Source organism: Vanessa atalanta, chromosome 7 (genome assembly GCF_905147765.1).
Source record: "Vanessa atalanta chromosome 7, ilVanAtal1.2, whole genome shotgun sequence".
NCBI classification, from domain to species: domain Eukaryota; kingdom Metazoa; phylum Arthropoda; class Insecta; order Lepidoptera; family Nymphalidae; genus Vanessa; species Vanessa atalanta.
The window spans coordinates 846,037-864,445 of NC_061877.1; the positions used below are offsets into that span (position 1 = coordinate 846,037).

The 18,409-nt window shown below is 31.8% G+C and overlaps 1 protein-coding gene across 4 annotated transcripts in view; it reads left to right on the forward strand.

The window, feature by feature from the left end:
• The window catches only part of LOC125065373 (tyrosine kinase receptor Cad96Ca), a 75,974-nt gene that overhangs the window by 55,324 nt on the left and 2,241 nt on the right, over positions 1-18,409 (forward strand). For 3 of the 4 annotated variants that reach the window (XM_047672937.1, XM_047672936.1, XM_047672935.1), the window contains 8 exons: positions 7,554-7,783; positions 8,366-8,863; positions 9,071-9,181; positions 10,382-10,520; positions 14,274-14,425; positions 15,991-16,173; positions 17,045-17,184; positions 18,003-18,144. In XM_047672937.1, coding sequence (XP_047528893.1) covers positions 7,554-7,783; positions 8,366-8,863; positions 9,071-9,181; positions 10,382-10,520; positions 14,274-14,425; positions 15,991-16,173; positions 17,045-17,184; positions 18,003-18,144 — 1,595 coding nt within the window. The remainder of the gene's footprint in view (positions 1-7,553; positions 7,784-8,365; positions 8,864-9,070; positions 9,182-10,381; positions 10,521-14,273; positions 14,426-15,990; positions 16,174-17,044; positions 17,185-18,002; positions 18,145-18,409) is intronic. The other variant, XM_047672938.1, reaches the window with a different exon arrangement.

The window sequence follows — 18,409 nt, forward strand, 5'->3', positions numbered from 1 at the left end:
GAGAAGGTTTGGACCATATTCCACCACACTGCTCCAATGCGGTTTGGTGAAATACACGTGTTGCAGATTTTCGTTGAAAATAGACGATGTCCTCACGATGTTTTCCTTCACCGCCGAGCACGAGATTCCGATGTTCTATTAAAACATAACAAAATTATAAACACTAATTAAGCACATGAAAATTCAGTGGTTGCCTGTCTGGGTTTGATCCCGAAATCATCTGTTAAGATGCACGCGTTCTAACCACTGAGCCATCTCGGCTCTGTTGTTAATATAGTCAAAACAAAACACAAATACACGCAATTAAATATAGTAAAATCTCTCAAACGCAAGGGACACAACATCTTAGTTTCCAAAATAAGTGGTACATTAGCGATTTAAGGAACAGTTAATTTGAATCACTGGCCATCATTTGTCCGCCTGTTTATGCCATATAAAAAACAATAAAGAAAAAATATAATTTTATTTATTTTTCTTAAGTCGAATGTCGGAAATATTGTAGTAATTGTGTAGTTTACACCATAATTACGGTGTAAACTAACCATAATTACGTTCTACTATAAACTCTATTCGTGACTAGTACCTAAAACCGACGTTTAATATATAACCGTCATTGAATTCCATTTTCAAATAGTGAGCTCAATTACTTCACTGGATTGCTTCTATTTAATTAAATTGAATAACAAACAAAATAGAGTTGTCGCGTAAATAGCAGTAATTGTCAATAGTTCTAATAGACGTCTTGATTTATCAAGGTTTTATTATTTATGAGTGTTGCCTAGGACTCGTGATGTCCTTATCCTGCTAGGCAATCGTGTATACCTTCACAGTTGCTCTCAATTTGAAGGGATAAAAATAAACAAACCTATATTTACGAACGTCATGCGATTTGCTTATATCTATGTTGTGCACTACTAAAAGTTTGTGATTGAAATGTATACCACTTAACGAATTATATCAACTTTAATTTTACTTCAAAAGTTCCGTTGACAAATTCGTCGACGTTCAAAACGCACTTTTGTCGAAAATCCATAATGAATATTTAGATTAGATTATTCAAGCATCGCGTCATTTTCAAGTCAAATGTTGTTTATTTGGCTTTTGTCTGCTCTTGGTTGGATTAGACTGTGCTATGTATAGTGGAAGTAATTTTTTACACATACATTACATTAGCTACCTGTAAATTTCCCACTGCTGGGCTAAGGCCTCCTCTCCCTTTGAGGACAAGGTTTGGAGCATATCTGGAATATGCTGCTCACGCTGCTCCAATGCGGGTTGGCGGAATACACATGTGGCAGAATTTCGTGGAAATTAGACACATGCAGGCTTCCTCACGATGTTTTGCTTCACCGCCGAGCACGAGATGAATTATAAACACAAATTAAGCACATGAAAATTCAGTGGCGCTTGCCTGGGTTTGAACCCATCGGTTAAGATATACGCGTTCTAACCACTGGGCTATCTCGTCTCTCGGCTCGGCAACGCCTTCACAGTGTTAATTTAACTAACTCTTCACCGTTGTTGATATTTTTTTGACAATCAGCCCTTATATCCTTTCGTTATTTCGACCTAAGAGGTCGTCATCTGCATGTAAACATTCGATAAGGTATTGACAAGCAGAACCAAGGACACATAGGACTTTATACCTAGACGATAAAAAATCATTGAGATAGTATTCGTTGATTTCCATGCAGGATAAACAATTTAATTTAATTTTAATGGATACCATTATTTAATTGTTGTATGTTCGATCATTGGCATATTTACCATAATTGCCTTTTAAACCCCACTTGAGTTTAAAATAGAATATATAGACTTCGATTAAAGCTATTTGAAATTAAATTAAACCCTTTTTGTAATCCTATTAATTTTAATCCCCATACAGATTTATATTATATAACGTCTAGTAAGTTATATATACGACCGCGGCTTCGTTTGGCATTTTTAGATGTGTATTGTATAAGGAGAGGTGTTGGTTTGTGGCCATAGTCAGTTGTTAGGTTAGTAAGTATCATGATGATCGGTCGAGTAGATAAGACCCGAAAGTGTTACAAACAAACGAACACGTTTCGGCATTTACAATATCATTTAGGATTATCATTTTAATTAGTCATTTATAAATAACACAGTGATAATATTAAACCAATTATTATTTTGTGGTAACATCATCAGAAACAGACTTACGTATTACGAATTTATATTAATTTAAATACAATTAAATGAATATCTACTATATTTGATTACTTCACATGGGTATAGTTGATGAAAGCTTTTTTTTTTTTTAATTTTGAGTTATGAAAAGGTGTAATAATATTGAGCCGTACTGAACCGAATGATTTATGGGCTCAATCGTCGTATTTCTCTGTAAAACAATCTTATAAATAAAACAAAAACAAATCGCAAAGTGTATATGAGTTTCTTTATACTATATTTATTTTATTAAGAATGAATACTTACTTACTTTTTTTTTCATTTTTAAGTATAAAATGTTATCAGTTACTTACATATAAAGCTTACTTTTCTAAAAATGATTATTGATCTCAAAATACATATATACTTCTCATTTGATGATATGACAATGTTATCTTTCTCACATTGAACGTTGTCACAAAAAATAACATATACATATACTAAATATTTCCAATATAGTCCTATAACCATTCACTGGAATAATATAAATTCAGTTTCATATCAATCGACGTGTTTATTATTATATTGGTATCATAAAAAATTTAAACATTATGAAATGTATTTATCTATATGCGACTCGTAGTTCCTGAGAATAGGGTCCTTTAAGAAAAACAAAAAAACCATTCAGCTTTATTGAAATGAAGTTTTTTTTACGCGGCTTACAGTAGAGTGAACTGTCAGAATGTGTCACGTAAGGATAAAGGGTTATGCGCCCTCCAAGCCACCTTTTCCACCCTTCATTTTTCTATTGTAAACGGCTTTATACAATATTGCTTAAACTTGTTGTTTTAATTCACACGAGATTTTTAAAAACAATTTTGCTATTGTCGTTTAATTCATATCAAACGATGTTAATTTATACCATGTTATTTTAAAAACATAGCGAAATCAACTTCGTTCCCATCGTTACCACGACAACTTTCGTTTTTAGATTTATTGATATATTTACCAACGAGCCTTGTCAAATAATATTATGCATGTCTTGTTGTAATAAAATAATTATAGGACACAGTATTGCGGTTGTTTCCAGTTAATTTTAAAACAAGAACAAACTTTACACCTCATCCCTTAAATAAACACCAGTTATACACCCAGACGGTATGTATCTGTAATAATTATTATACAGTAATAATGATTAATTTATTAATGTACAAATACCAACAAAAAATTAAAAACGCTATTCAAGTAGATTCTATCAAAAAGAACCGCAGTAACTATTTTCCAATATTTGTAATAAAAGTTTTTTTTTTATGACATTGGTTGGCGGACGAGCATATGGGCCACCTGATGGTAAGTGGTCACCACCGCCCATAGACAAAAGCGCTGTAAGAAATATTTACCATTCCTTGCATCACCTATGCGCCACCAACCTTGGCAACTAAGATGTTATGTCCCTTGTGCCTGTGATTACACTGGCTCAGTTATGTTATTTAATTACAAATATGTATAATATATCCTGTCTGTACGTCAACAAGTATTAACTCCACGCTATATTCACGCTCCATTATATGTTGAATGCCTTATTTATATGATTTGAATGAATTTATGAATCGCCAACGAAACGAAAATTCATCACCAAGAAGGATTTATTGACTTGGTAAAGTCGGAAACTTGGCATTATAAGCTTATCCTTACTCCTCGTGTTCATACAATGATTAATACTAATTTATCAAAGTGATCAATAGTGCTGTGAATATATGTACATAATATAACTATAAATATATTGTGTGTGTTTGTATTTGACCCACACTACTAACGGTAAAAATAAATAAAATATTTCAAAACTATCAAAACTAACACATCATCTCACAAATGTCAAAGTCAAAACGAATCCGTTTACGTAAGCAACGAGGCCAGTTCAAAGAGTTTCAAATGATTATCAACACTTTCATACGAATGTCAAAATTAGTTACAAAACACGCGATGCATACGCAAGTTATAAATAACGTTACGTGTCGCCCGTAATCCAAGGCTGGGTGAAAGTCACTTTCACTGCGAACTGTTTATCAAACCAGTTGCTTATCCTCGTGTTTTTGCATCTACTAAAAATATAACCATGCTTATATGAAAAAAATTGAAGCAATATGGAATCGAAAGTGATTATGGATTTATGGAATTATGTCATTTATTTATATACGGAATACGGTAGCTATTCGCATGTTGTCGAGAAGGCAACATCATTTAAACACTAAATTCTTATAGTCGAATACGTTGATAACAATTCGGTTCAAAATTTCAAATAGTCAAACTTTATAGACGCTGCGACGACTTAATAGCACAGATAATGAAAATTTAATCCGTTCAACATAAACGTTGTCAAAAGGTTAATGAACTCATGCGAACGAAAGGAATGCAACGATTCATTCTATCTAGACGACTAAACAATGACATTCAATGCGATTTGTGATAAATATTATCAAACAATCTTCTTTATACTTGCCAATACTGTTTATTGTTGTAAAAATTTATATTTAAATAATACTGATACGATAAATTCGAGCTCTTATGACATATATAATCAGAGTCAAACAATTATGTAAAATAAACAAAAATAAATATATAATAATAGCTTTTATTTCTATTACAATGTACTTTTACATGGGTACTCTTTCTTGGTTATCATAATGTTTGTTAAAATTATATATTATGCATTAATGTTGTATGTATAAATGTATTTATTTATACAAACAACACTGATACACAAATACTATTTAATAGGTGAAATTAATTTCAATAAATAAATAAATGATTTCAAAATGTAAATACACTTAACTTAAAACTTAATAATAATAATATTTTTAATATAAATCGAACGTTTTATTAAAATATTTTTGAATAACAAAGATGATACCTTAAGAGTAGCAGCTGATCTGATTTGTGATAGCGAAATAATAAAAAAATATAACGTGAAAAAATCCGACTACAATTTCGGAAAATAAATTGTTAATAATCCTTTAAAAAAATTACTTCGTATTTTTTTAAAGTGTAATTTTTTATTTAAATGGTACCAATATAAAGTTCAAAGTCAGTTCATAATGACGGAGTTCTTAGTTAACAAACATAAAAAATACAACCGAAGAACATACTTTTTTGTGAAATCGGTTAAAACAATTTAAATTCTTCGAGCGCTTGGCACCGTCTACAGTTTTGTATAACATCAAAAACCTCTTAATAAAAAATCTAATTGTGCTATTTTCCGTCGGTTCCAGCAATCCGTTTTATTCTTTCTTAAAAAATATATAACCATAGTAGTATTAGTTCTTCGTCAAGTGTATATCTCAAGTCTGACTACTACATTCAATTGTAGATCTTATTTATTTACTGGTTATCTTCTTATATTTTAATAGCGTAAGTCCATTTTTGTCCCAGTGATTATGGGATGATATGTGCACATAAATAAATCGGTTAGGGTCTTATTTTGAAGAGCTCCAGCGTAGATATACTGAAAATAAATAGGATTCTTGGTTGCAATTTACTAAATTGTTATGATTTAACAAATAATTAAATTTTAGAGAGCGGAAGAAAGTTACTGGCTAGGAATAGAGCGGCGCTATGGCTGTTTAAAAAAAAAACAAATAAAAAACATGCGAACAGACGTCGTAATTTTACAATGGAATTAAATTAAAACAAAACCCGTCATAGATTTCGAAATTTGTAAAAGTCTGATGTATAAACGCGAAGTTTTGCATGCGATCCACTAGTATTTATACTAAAACCCTAGTCAATATTAGAATACTAACAAGAAAGAGAAAAATAAAAGCTACAACTAATACAAATTGTTGTGCCCCGGTTTGAAGGGTGTGTGAGAAAGAGTAACTACAGGCGCAATTGCCTTGCGCCTGTAGTTACTCTTTTTTTCTTTTCTTCAATTATCTTAATTTCCAAGGTTGGTGGCGCATTGGCTTTTATTTCTTACATCGCTAATGTCTATGACCGATGGTGACCACTTACCATCGAGTGACCTATTTGCCTATTACTATTTTCACTATCCTAAAAATAAATCAGCTCATTTTAAACCAATTCCAAACCCAAACGATTGAACTGCAATTTTGATGCTGATTACTATACAATAATATTCTAAAACTTATCAATTATTGTACATTATTGAAATACAAACAAATGATTTATATTGAAATAAATCATAACTTTCAGTTTTAACAGCACTATAGGACCTTTTTATTCTAATTTTAAATATATACTATTTCTGAAAAATAATATGAACCTTGTCAGTGTAGTTAATTCCTTGTCACGTGTGAATTGAAAGGCCGTTCGCAACATAGAATGCTAGGAATCATTGATGAGGTCGCATGCATAGTTATGATCAAATCATACATTGTTGGACTGTTTGATGACATATAAAATAGTGCAGCGACACATATGATTACGGTATTAAATTTAGTCACGCTACATCTGCAAGGGCCTGCTGGTCATGAAGTAAATGACTGAATTATCCTTTCACATTTGGTACCGCTAGCTTATTTCCTTTGATCTTATAATATTACATTTTTCTTCGTTAAACATTTACACTGTAATTTGGCGCTTAGTTAGAGCTTAGTTAGATCTTAGAGAATTTGTAATAGCTCAAAAATGTTACAATGTTCCATTGGGTTCCACACTTATTGAAAAGCCTTGGAAGGTATTCCATCGTTGTGATAATTAGTGGCTTAAATATTATTCCATTTCGGTAAGCACAGAATTCAGAGTTACTTGCCCAGATTTAAGCTAGTGAATTTTGGTTAGGGACCACTGGACCATATCGGCTCGCTCCGAACTATTACTAAATTAATCGATAAATCATCCTTAGACTTCAGATCTTTAACGTCACAACTTTGAACTGAACTCATATTACAGTTTTGAACTCGAAGTTCTGTTATTTAACAGCAACCTCATTTCAGTTGTACAAGTTTCCTTTCTTCTCAAACGCAGTAAATATATATGTATAGTTTTGATTAGAAATGTCGTATAAAAAATGGAGCTTGATTTTGGATTAAGATACTTCGATACTGGTTGACCGATTACCATAAAAGTTTTTCTGTATTTTTCATGAAGATTAGATATTTAAACGATTATTTGAAGGTTTTCGTAGTAGAAACTATATGATTATATCAAATAAAATGATAATCTATTTCAATATTAAAAAAAAAAACAATTAAAAAAATGCTCCAATTGGATTAATAGATGCATCTATTACGCACACAATTATGCACTATAATCCCTTAGGATTCGCCGTCGTAGCCAAAATTGGCAGGACATCGTCAATGGAATACCTTATCTAGTGTAGAATTTATTAAATAATACAAATAATTATTTATTTATTTTAGATTCGTATATCGATTAATTTTTGTTTTATTTTTATTTTACAGTGACGTCACAAATGCCACCAGGCTTCAGCTTACCTGCGATAACACATGTGGATCGCAACTGGTTCGCGATGTCCACTGATCCCATCGGTTCTGTAGTAACAAAGGTTCATAGAGAACGAACTGGTTCGCGAGCCGTGACATACGGACTGGAAACAAGTGGACCACCTTCCCCTTTCAAAATTGATCCAAACACTGGAGTTGTCACCGTCAATGATACATTAAAGGATAAGGTAAGGACAAGTATATTAATAAAAATAACTTCGAACAAAACATTTTGGAGCATCACATATCATGTCACATATAACGAACAAACGCACCTCACAGAAAATAATCGTGAAATGTCAGAAAGTTTTATGTGAAAAGGACTTTAATAATAATATTAACATTCCAATTATGTATCCTTCAAAATAGGTATTCAAAGCCGATTTCCGAGTGGGAATCAAAGTGAGTTGTTACAGAATAGCCCTGCAGCTATCCTTTTTATGTATTATATAGTTAGGCAGACGCGCAAATGGGCAACCTGATGGTAAGCGTTGACCACTTTCCATAGAGATTGGTGCTGCAAGAAATATAAACCATTCCTTATATCGCCAATGTGCCACCAACCTAAGGTATTATGTCCCTCGAGACAATAGTGACACTCGCTCACTCAGCCTTTTAATCGAAACACAGCAGTACTAATTATCGCTGTTTGGCAGTACAATATCTGAGAAATGGGTGGTAGTTATCCAGACGGACTTCCTCAATCCACTCTGTAGATATAATATTAATATTTTAAATATTATTGTACACATTACAGTTCTCATTTTCAGGAAAATCGGTCTTACTCTCTGTGGGTGACAGCTTTCGATGGTTCTTCAATCCCACAGAGAACAGAAATCTTAGCTACAATAACAGACAATACTGGCTCAAGGCCAAATGTACCTCGTCCACCGCCATTCGCTCTACCAAGCTATCCAACTGTACCACTACCACCAAAGTTTACTAGAACTACGCACAGCACAACCAAAGCCGCAGAACCATTTATTGAAGAAATAACAGTACCTGATATAACAACAACTACTTCTACTTTGAAAACAACTGACAAAGTTGAAAATGATCCGCATGAAGATAAAATGGTAGAATCTGACGAAACCAAACGTAATAGTTCAAAAATACCAGTTGTAGAAACTCCCATCGGAAATGACGTTCCACTAACAGTGATACCTCTTGTGGCAATCGGTGGACTGGTAGCGATTGTAGCTGGAGTTATAATTTTTGTTTGGAAAAAGAACGGTGGAAAGAAAACGAAAACTGAAAAAGATGATATGGTGAGTTCCACTGAAAGCAATAATATTGTAGGTAAAACGAATTAATAAATAATACTGTGCCTCTAAATACTAAAACTAAAATTAGAATAATCACATGCGCCTCTGAATACTAAAACTAATGTTAAGATATCAATGCCTGTCCAAGTTATCTTACTTCGGTGACATAATTGCTTATCCATATCATTTCTTCATTCCGGTTGTCCACAGAGCAAAGACTCAAGTGGCATCGTGCTCCAAGATTCACATGCCCTCAACATGTGGGACCGTCCTCGTGCATATTCAAATCGTTATGAGTCATGGGATAATAACCATTTACAGGTCAGTCTTGACCTTTTCGTTGTCTTGCTAAAATTTGGAAAAACCAGTATTGCATACCTTTATTATTAAAATCAAAATATACATATCTTACTACTCTCTATCTGATTTTTAATTATTTATTGTAATTTATATTTTGTATAATTGAACGTGTCTTTCTCTTATTTATCTGTTTTCCTTTTTCTTTTTTCCTCCTGGACGTGCTGGAAAAAATCTCTTCAAAGTAGACGCAGGCCTTTTATACTTATTTCTTCTGTTATTTTTCTGATTTCTGGTGCGTGAAAAAAAAATATAACTTTTTTACCTATAATTTTTTGCCCCTTTTATTTAATTTTTTAAGCAAAATAGAGGTAAAAAATATTCGTATCAAAGATAATATTCAGGTTTTAATTCGATAAGAATAGAAGCATAAAAGGAATCTACTTTTTTGTAGCAGCAGTTGACATGGAGCCTAGTTTTTTATAAAATTTAATTTAAGAAATTGTTTAAACATACTTAATAAAAATCAAGGCTGAATATTTCAAGTCAAAACGATGACTTGAAATAACAAATAAAAAAAAAAACAACTTGAAAAACAAAAACAAAATTTTCGAAGTTTATTAATTGGGTGTCCAAAAGTCGTGACTTAGCATTGTTTTAGAAGATTCCAAATTGATTTCGCCTCAGCGAGTTTTATGAGAAATAAATAATTTTGATAAACTTATCGAAGCAAATCTAGCGAGTCTAGTTCTAATAACTAATATTATAATATATTGAATTATAAGTCACCTTTACCTTATAAAATATTTACTTAGACGACATGAATTCGAGGAGAACTAATTAATTCAGACAGAACGATACTTGGATTATAGACAGCATTGGTAATTTATGTTACTACGTTAGAATTAAAGTTCACTGAACTCTGAACTAAGCAATAACAACGACTTGTCACTCCTAACCTCTGTCTTGAGATCTTTCTAATAGATCAATGCAGGAAATAAATTGTAAATGAAACTTATAATTTCCATTGAATTGATTAAAGTAGGACATACAGCATTAAACTTAACCAAAAATATAGTTTAATATTAGAGGTACTTTATTTATTGAAGAAGTTTTGAAACTTTTTAAAAAAACATTGTAATTTATTTAAATAATATTTGATTTTTAATATTTATGTATAATAAATATTGTAAATGAATGTATTTAAATGTGAATACTTTACAGCTCTCAGAAGAAACGACAATAAGTAAAGAAGAGCCGCGCGATGAATGGGAGTTTCCAAGGCATCGAATAAGGATATTCAATATTGTCGGAGAAGGCGCCTTCGGCCAAGTTTGGCGCGCTCAAGCTATTGATATTGATGGTATGTTGAGATATTTTCAATACGACTAGTTTATCACGGTCTTAGTACAAGCTTATATTAAACATCATTTGTGAATATGCGTCAGCTTAAATATTCCCATTTATAAAATTAAAACTTATAATTTCGATACAATAAAAAACGCGTGGTGTTCATAATTATAACTACATTATACGTCATTTACGGGCTTTCCGCCATTCCATGTTTCTAAACTCAAGGTAGTTATTGAAAAATTACCAACAGAAGAACCAAATAACGTTTATAAAATGTTAGTAAATTCATATTCACATCATCCTAAGATTATATGAGGTTGCTCTACCTAATGTGACTAGCCTTATTCAAAATCTAAATATACTTAATTCAAGTGTGCTTTTACAAGCACTTTTGAATCGTCATTTAACAAACTATATTAAGTGAAGCTACCATCGGTTCGGATTGTAGATTCTACCGAAAAGAACCGGCAAGAAACTCAGTAGTTTCTCTTTTTCAACATCTAAAAGTACAGTCATGTTAGTTAAGTACAATTATATATGTATGTAATATATCCTGCCTGGAAGTCAACAAAATTAATACCGTAATACTAGGCATATAACTATTTGCGCATATTGGTATACCAATATACCATAGGAATCGCACCATTGTTCTAGGAAGAAATATCCATTTCGTTTTGTATAATGTTATTTAATAAATGACTTATTATATAACGTAACAAATTGCATGTTCAAAGGCGATTAATTGCGACTTTAAACATAGTTAAATATCAGATATACCCCTCAAACGAAACATTCTAAGAAAATTAATCAGTAACGTGACTTTAGACAACAGGTATTTTGAGCTATTCTCAATAGGCTCATTGGTACACGTTAAATATAAAAGCACTTCACATTGATATAATTAGATATTTCAGAATGTTTTCTGTGAATGAATATTTAAATATAATTTAAAATTAGGTTGTGTGGGTTGTTTTTAAATATATAATAGGTACGAATTATTCTTAGTAATGTATATCGTAAATCGTGAAGCGATTAAATGTGTCACTATAAAAAGAAAATCATCTAACAGCATGGTGTATATTATAGTTCACAAGTTTGTGTGTGTGTGTGTCTGTCTGCGTCAGAGCGTGCGTGTGCGTGTGCGTGTGCGTGTTCGTGTGCGTGTGCGTGTGCGTGTGTGTGAAAACTCAGTTTTAGTGCAACAAGCGGCTTTGTTTCCGAGACATGAAGAATAAGTACCGTAAACTGCTATTGAGTTACTTATACTAAAAAAAAAAACAACATGTTTTATGCGCTAGACTGAAAACGAGAGCCTTTGGGATCTCACATATTATAGCCATTAGACAAATAACACACTAAAGACTGCTTATATAGAAACCAGCTGGTAGCGCCCGCTTTACAGTGGATTAATAACTAAAAAACGTGGAAGGATTAACGGATTTCATAAAATAGTCAGTTATTGACTATTAAATAACCATCACCCTACGATTTCGTCGTTTGGTACCAAAATCAAGATATATACACTTTATTCAAGTAGATCTTTCGAATCGTCATTTTCAAGAATATATTGACTAATATCGATAATGAGATTAACGAACTAAGAATTAAAATATATATATATATATATATATATTTTCTCATTTGGAATACGCTTCCACTGTTTGGAATCCGCAATATTCTAACACAATATTTTGGCAATAGAAAGCGTCCAAAACAAGTTTCTTAAAAGAATGACATACAAATTTGGGGACAACTCTGTCAAAAGTCTAAACATTATGTCACTTGAGAACCGCAGGGTATATAGGGATCAAATTTTCCTATATAAAATCATTAATAATCTTATAGACTCAACATATTTATTAAATAACATATTTTTTAAGTGTTCTATTTCTTCTATACGATGTAAACATATCTACTCTGTACCATTATGTAAAAGAAATTATGCAAAAAATCGTTTTCTCGTAAGAGCTTGTACTAACTATAACACATTGTTTAACAGTGTTGATATTTTTAATGACGGTATTTTAAAGTTTTCTCGTTCTTTGAAAAAGCTCATGTAGTTAATATTATTTTTTACATTTAAGATGTTTGTTTTTCTTTCCTATTCTTAAATTCACTTTGAATTGTAAAATGTTAAATTCTGATAATTATAAGTTTTTTTTTTTTTTCTATGTTCACTCCATGACACTGTGCAAAAGTGGAAACTTTGTTGGCTTATGTAATTATTTTTTATATGTGAAAACTATTATGATGTGTATATGCTGTTTGTTTCCCAATAAATAAATAAATAAATAAATAAATAAATATATATATATATATATATAGAAGATAACAAATAATAGCTTCTCTTAGCAAATAGAAATATGTGTCAGACGTATATGTACGTGCCTTCTGTTTAATGTTGACTCTCCTGATAATATTTACTTTGACAAAGATGATGTTCACAATCGTTGTTAGTTCTATTTTTCTGAACATAGAAATTAAACAACAAAATATTTTCCACGATTCAATTTTAAATCAATGTAATGAAATAGAATTTATAAAAATTAGCTACAGTTTCGGAAACAAAGCTGTTCTTTTCTGTCTATTTCTCTCCGTCTTTGTTGTGTTCGGTTTTACATATTATTATTTTCAAATTATTTTTTTTAATTCACTCTGTATTTTAAATAAATGTTTATTTATTTCACTGTATCCGTTATTTAATACATAATATAGAACATTTATATATACATAATGCATATATGCATAATTCGGTCCGACCGCCCGGTTGCTGCCCCACGCCTCACCTTGATTTTTTATTTATATTGTAAAGATTGAATACTGAATTATTTTATGAGTCTTAAATATGTTACAAAATATATATTATTTAAAGATACACCATATTGTATGCTACCCGTTCGAAATGTAGATTAACTCAGAATTATGAAACGAAACTCACTATTTACTCATTTTCATCAATCATAATTATACAATACTATTCTAGCGGCAAGATACGATGGCCGTTTTGACACATTAAAAAAGTGATGTGAAATGTAAATTTACTATCGATATAATATATTCAAATCTTTGTTTTTTTGCAAGTAATTTAATTCAAGTTTTTGTTGCAAGTAGTATCTGATTAAAAAGGTTTAATAAAAAAAAATATAAAATAAGTTTAAGTAATATATTCGAACGAAATCGATTTAAATCAAAAATTGGAATTAGAATGAATAACTTTATAAACACATTACAATAAACATATATAAATAAAATAAATAATTTATAAAATAGATAAAATATTTACTGTCAACACAAATATAACACCGACTACGAGGTCGAGTGTGAGAGTGTGACGTACACGTTTACGCAAAAAAAATAATAAAAAAGTTATCTTCGCGGTACCCTAATATTTGTAGTTTAGAAATCACATTCGATAAATTTTATGACTAACTGCACGTCACTATTGACAATAAAGAACAACAATTTGCTCCTTTGATGTGATTATTTATTATATACGAAACTTCATGAGCGGGCAAACGTCAAAACGGCCATCATAGCGTGCCGCTACTATAGTTATCGACTAATCGCCCGCGGCTGCGCTCGCGTGTTGGTTTACAGGTGTAAAGTACAAAAAAACCCTTAAGGTTCAATTTTGCTTCATACCAAACTTCATCAAATTCGGTTCAGTAGTCTTCCCGTGAATACGGACTGAATGACAAATACTTTCGAATGTATAATATTACTATTGATTTTTTCAAGTGATATTAATGTTTTGATTTTTCAGGCAAAAAAGGTGAGCAGACGGTAGCTGTGAAAACACTCAAAGAAAACGCGTCAGAAAAAGAAAAATCTGATTTATTACAAGAATTAACTGTCATGAAGAATTTAGGAACTCATCCTAATGTCGTCAGACTTATAGGATGCTGTACGGAAAAGGTAAAACTCCTACTTACTTGAATTTGAATCTTTGCTTATTCTATCACGCTGTTAAATTCAGGATGTATGGCACACACGTGTTAGAATTTCATCAGACACGTGCAGGTTCCCTCACAAGATTTACCTTAATTACTAAGAAAACAAAATTAATGTATGTACCATGCAAACAGCCCGGACTCTAAACCGCCATCTTTGGTTATGATAATATTTTGTATAGTTTGGATAAATATATATATATATATATATATTAATTAAATATATATATTAAATAATGACTAAGTTAATGATTGTAAATGAAGCGGAACGTCTTAGGCCTCCTCCGATCATCACGGGTAAGGTTTGGAACTTATTAATAAACAGCTTACTTATGTTCAATATATGCATTTTAAGTGTTCAACATATGTATATATACTAAGTGATGAATAAGGATTAATCAGTAGTAAATACTAAAGATCATAGCAGAAGCAACTCCTATTAACTGCTAATAACTAACTGTTAAACCGTGTGACGTTATGCCTAGTAATTATACTGGCTCACTCAACATTCAAATTAGAACGCATCAATATGAAGCGTAATTGTTTGGTTGATTAATTTGTTACATGTAGAGAGAGAGAGGGATACTGAGAGAGTAAGAAAAAAAAGAAATTAATTTAATGAACATTATAATCTCTGTGTACGGAATTTCTTCCGTCGGTCCTTTGTCAGTTAGGTAGGCGGACGGGCAATGGCCCATAGACGTTCCTTACATTGCCTTTGCCAACCTTGGGAACCAAGACATTATATCCCTTGTGCCAGTAGTTACACTGACGTCCTCAATCTTCAAACCGGAACACAACATCATTATGTATCTTTTGCTGTTTGGCAGTAAAATATTTGATGAGTTTACGTACCCGGACGAGTCTGTACAAAGCTCTACCACTAAGTAAATTGAAAATTGGAGTCCATTTGTATTGGTTTTTTTTTTAATATGACACGTAATTTTATTTGTGTTCATATTCGTCTAAATAATTTTGCATATAATTACGGTGCTTTTTCTTGTTATCAACGTTATTTATTAATTTTTAACCGATGTCAAAAAGGCAGGCAATCAATTAGCCAGTAATGTTTTTATGTGTGTTACCTCATAAATGACGGACGATGTCGGACGAACGATGTCGGTCCCGTTCGGTTTATTTAAATTTGAAGAAATAATAAATTCCTTATTTATAATTTATTTTCTCAAAGAAATATTTGAAGATTTCTACTTAAAATTTTATATTATGTTAAGTTAGAGTAAAATGTGTACTTTTCCTACTACTAGACTAAAACCACATCTCATGATGATACAAATATAGCAGATTTTCATCCGACACGTGTTATCCTTCCGATATAAATTATTAACACAGATTAGGCAGGAAATTTCAATAGTGTTAACCTGTTAACCTTAATCCGCGTCATTTACCACTGACTTATTATGGCATTCCATACATACCTAATGTTATTATGGACACCTATAGAAATATACAAATAAAAAAAAATCTACTAAATCTAATTCTACAAACTGTCATTATTAATTTCACACACAGGAACCTACTTTTGTGATAATGGAGTTCGTTAGCCTGGGTAAGCTGCAGCAGTTCCTTCGTGACTCCAGAGCTGAGCGCCACTATGGAAACACGCATGGAGGCAGCCAGTTCCTTACTTCACGGGACTTGACACACTTCGCTTTTCAAGTTGCCAGGGGAATGGACTTCTTGAGCTCTAAAGGGGTGAGATTATTTTCATTGTATATAAATAATTTCATGATTCTTAAATACAGAAATTATTTTATATCATTTTCTGATTTAAGCCGTGATTGTTGATCAAAGAAAAAGTAGAGCAATGGTCTGTCTCTTTCTGTCTAACGTCAAATCAAATATAACAAGAAAGAGATAGCTGTCATCAATGTTCAACTAAATGCTAAACAATGTATAAGTCAGACCGTATGTTTTTCTTTTTATTTACATTAACAAAAAACGTTCAACATCTTAATATTAAATATAATTCGGAAAAAAGGTTGCATTAATTCATAATACAAACTGTTAAATTATCGAAATAATTGGATGAATATATTCAATAGCATTAACGTCGAGGTCCATTAAATGTACATACATATATATACTATATCTGGTTGACTAGCAATATCATATATCATTGTTACTTCTTAGACTTCCTAGCCTCCTTCCTTTTCTGAAATTTCATCCTAGGCCCTCCCATTTGCAACTGTAACTTTGTTACCTACAAAGTTACGTTTGCAAGTTTTCGCCCTTATGAACGTTCGTTTCCGTATACATATATTTCAACGGATACTTGTTAATATTTCTAAATGACCTCAAAATATTGGGACCTTAGATGTTAGGCCCCTTGTGCTTCTAATTACACTAGCTCACTCACTTAGCTGGGTTTGCATGAAGCCTTACTACGAAGTACAATATTTTATTATAACATTGTGTAAAATACATTATATTTAGAATTATTTATCTATAATGGAATCTGATAGGTCCATCAGAAAAAAAGGAATGAGATAAAAACCGAATGATATCAAACAAATAAACATTTATGTCAACTTCATAAAATAAATCTCGTTTTACCTTTTCACAGATAATACACAGAGATCTAGCGGCTCGAAACGTTCTTATCACGGAAGAGAGAACGTGTAAAGTGGCGGATTTCGGATTTGCGAGGGACGTAGCTGGGACTCACGTTTATGAACGCAAGAGCGATGGACGCCTGCCAATTAGGTAATTCTTTTTTTATCAAAATCTTTATCCATATAAAAGTTACAATTAGCTATCGATTGTCGAGTGAAAAACTACCAACGGTTCTGAAAATGAAAATACAAGAGAGAGAACCGTCGAAAGAAACTAACCTACTTATAAATCAGACTTAGTTTGTTATTATAAATTTTTAAAATTAATACAATACAAATAACACAATACAATCAATACGATCAATACAAATAAGCTGATATAAATAAAACTCTAATCGCTAACAAAAAATGTGCATATATTGGGAACAAATGAATGTCTTATTATAAACAATTCAATTCCCAAATAATTGAAAATTTTAAACTTACAAAACAGTCTTGAAATAATATGAAGACAAAAAGAGAATGAAATGTTTTTCTGGAATATTATGTTTATACAGTTTATGCAGCTGGCCATTGAGGAGTTCCTTTTTGTGCAGGCGATACTGGGTGTAGAATTAGGTCATGCTTGACATAAGTGTCATCGAAACTGGACAAACATCTTATACTCTGTAGGATATGGAAGCTAGAACAGCTTGCAAGATTAGACCGAAACAAAATAAATATTGCCAGATAAAAAACTCACAATATTTTCCTTCACAATCAAGCACGAGACGCACTATAAACACGCATTTAATAAATGAAAATTCAGTGGTTATTGAAAGTATTTGAGCCGCGATCTTCCCCTAATATAATCCAGTAAATTTCCAGGACCATCTTCCAGACGCATTAGGTTCAATCTTTAGAATTACATTCATGTTAATCTTGTCAGACGACTTGGAACCAATTAATTTTGTTTTTTTTTTTTTTCAGATGGATGGCACCAGAATCGTTATACGACGACATATTCAGCGTAAAATCAGACATTTGGAGTTTCGGTGTACTTCTCTGGGAAATCGTTACACTGGGTTCAACTCCTTATCCAGGATTATCAGCAGGAGACGTCATGAGAAAGGTAAATAAAATATATCCTACTAAGTATAGATAAAATGGGTTTCATATAAATATTTCAATTTCCTATTATTAGATGATCCATCTCATTGTAAATGATCATCATTCTTTATCATCATGTTGCCTATAATGAAAGAAAGAAAGATAGAAAAGTTTATTTAAAGGACGGCGCAACTAATAATGGCAGAGCCGAGATGGCCCAGTGGTTAGAACGCGTGCATTTTAACCGACGATTTCGGGTTCAAACCCAGACAGGCACCACTGAATTT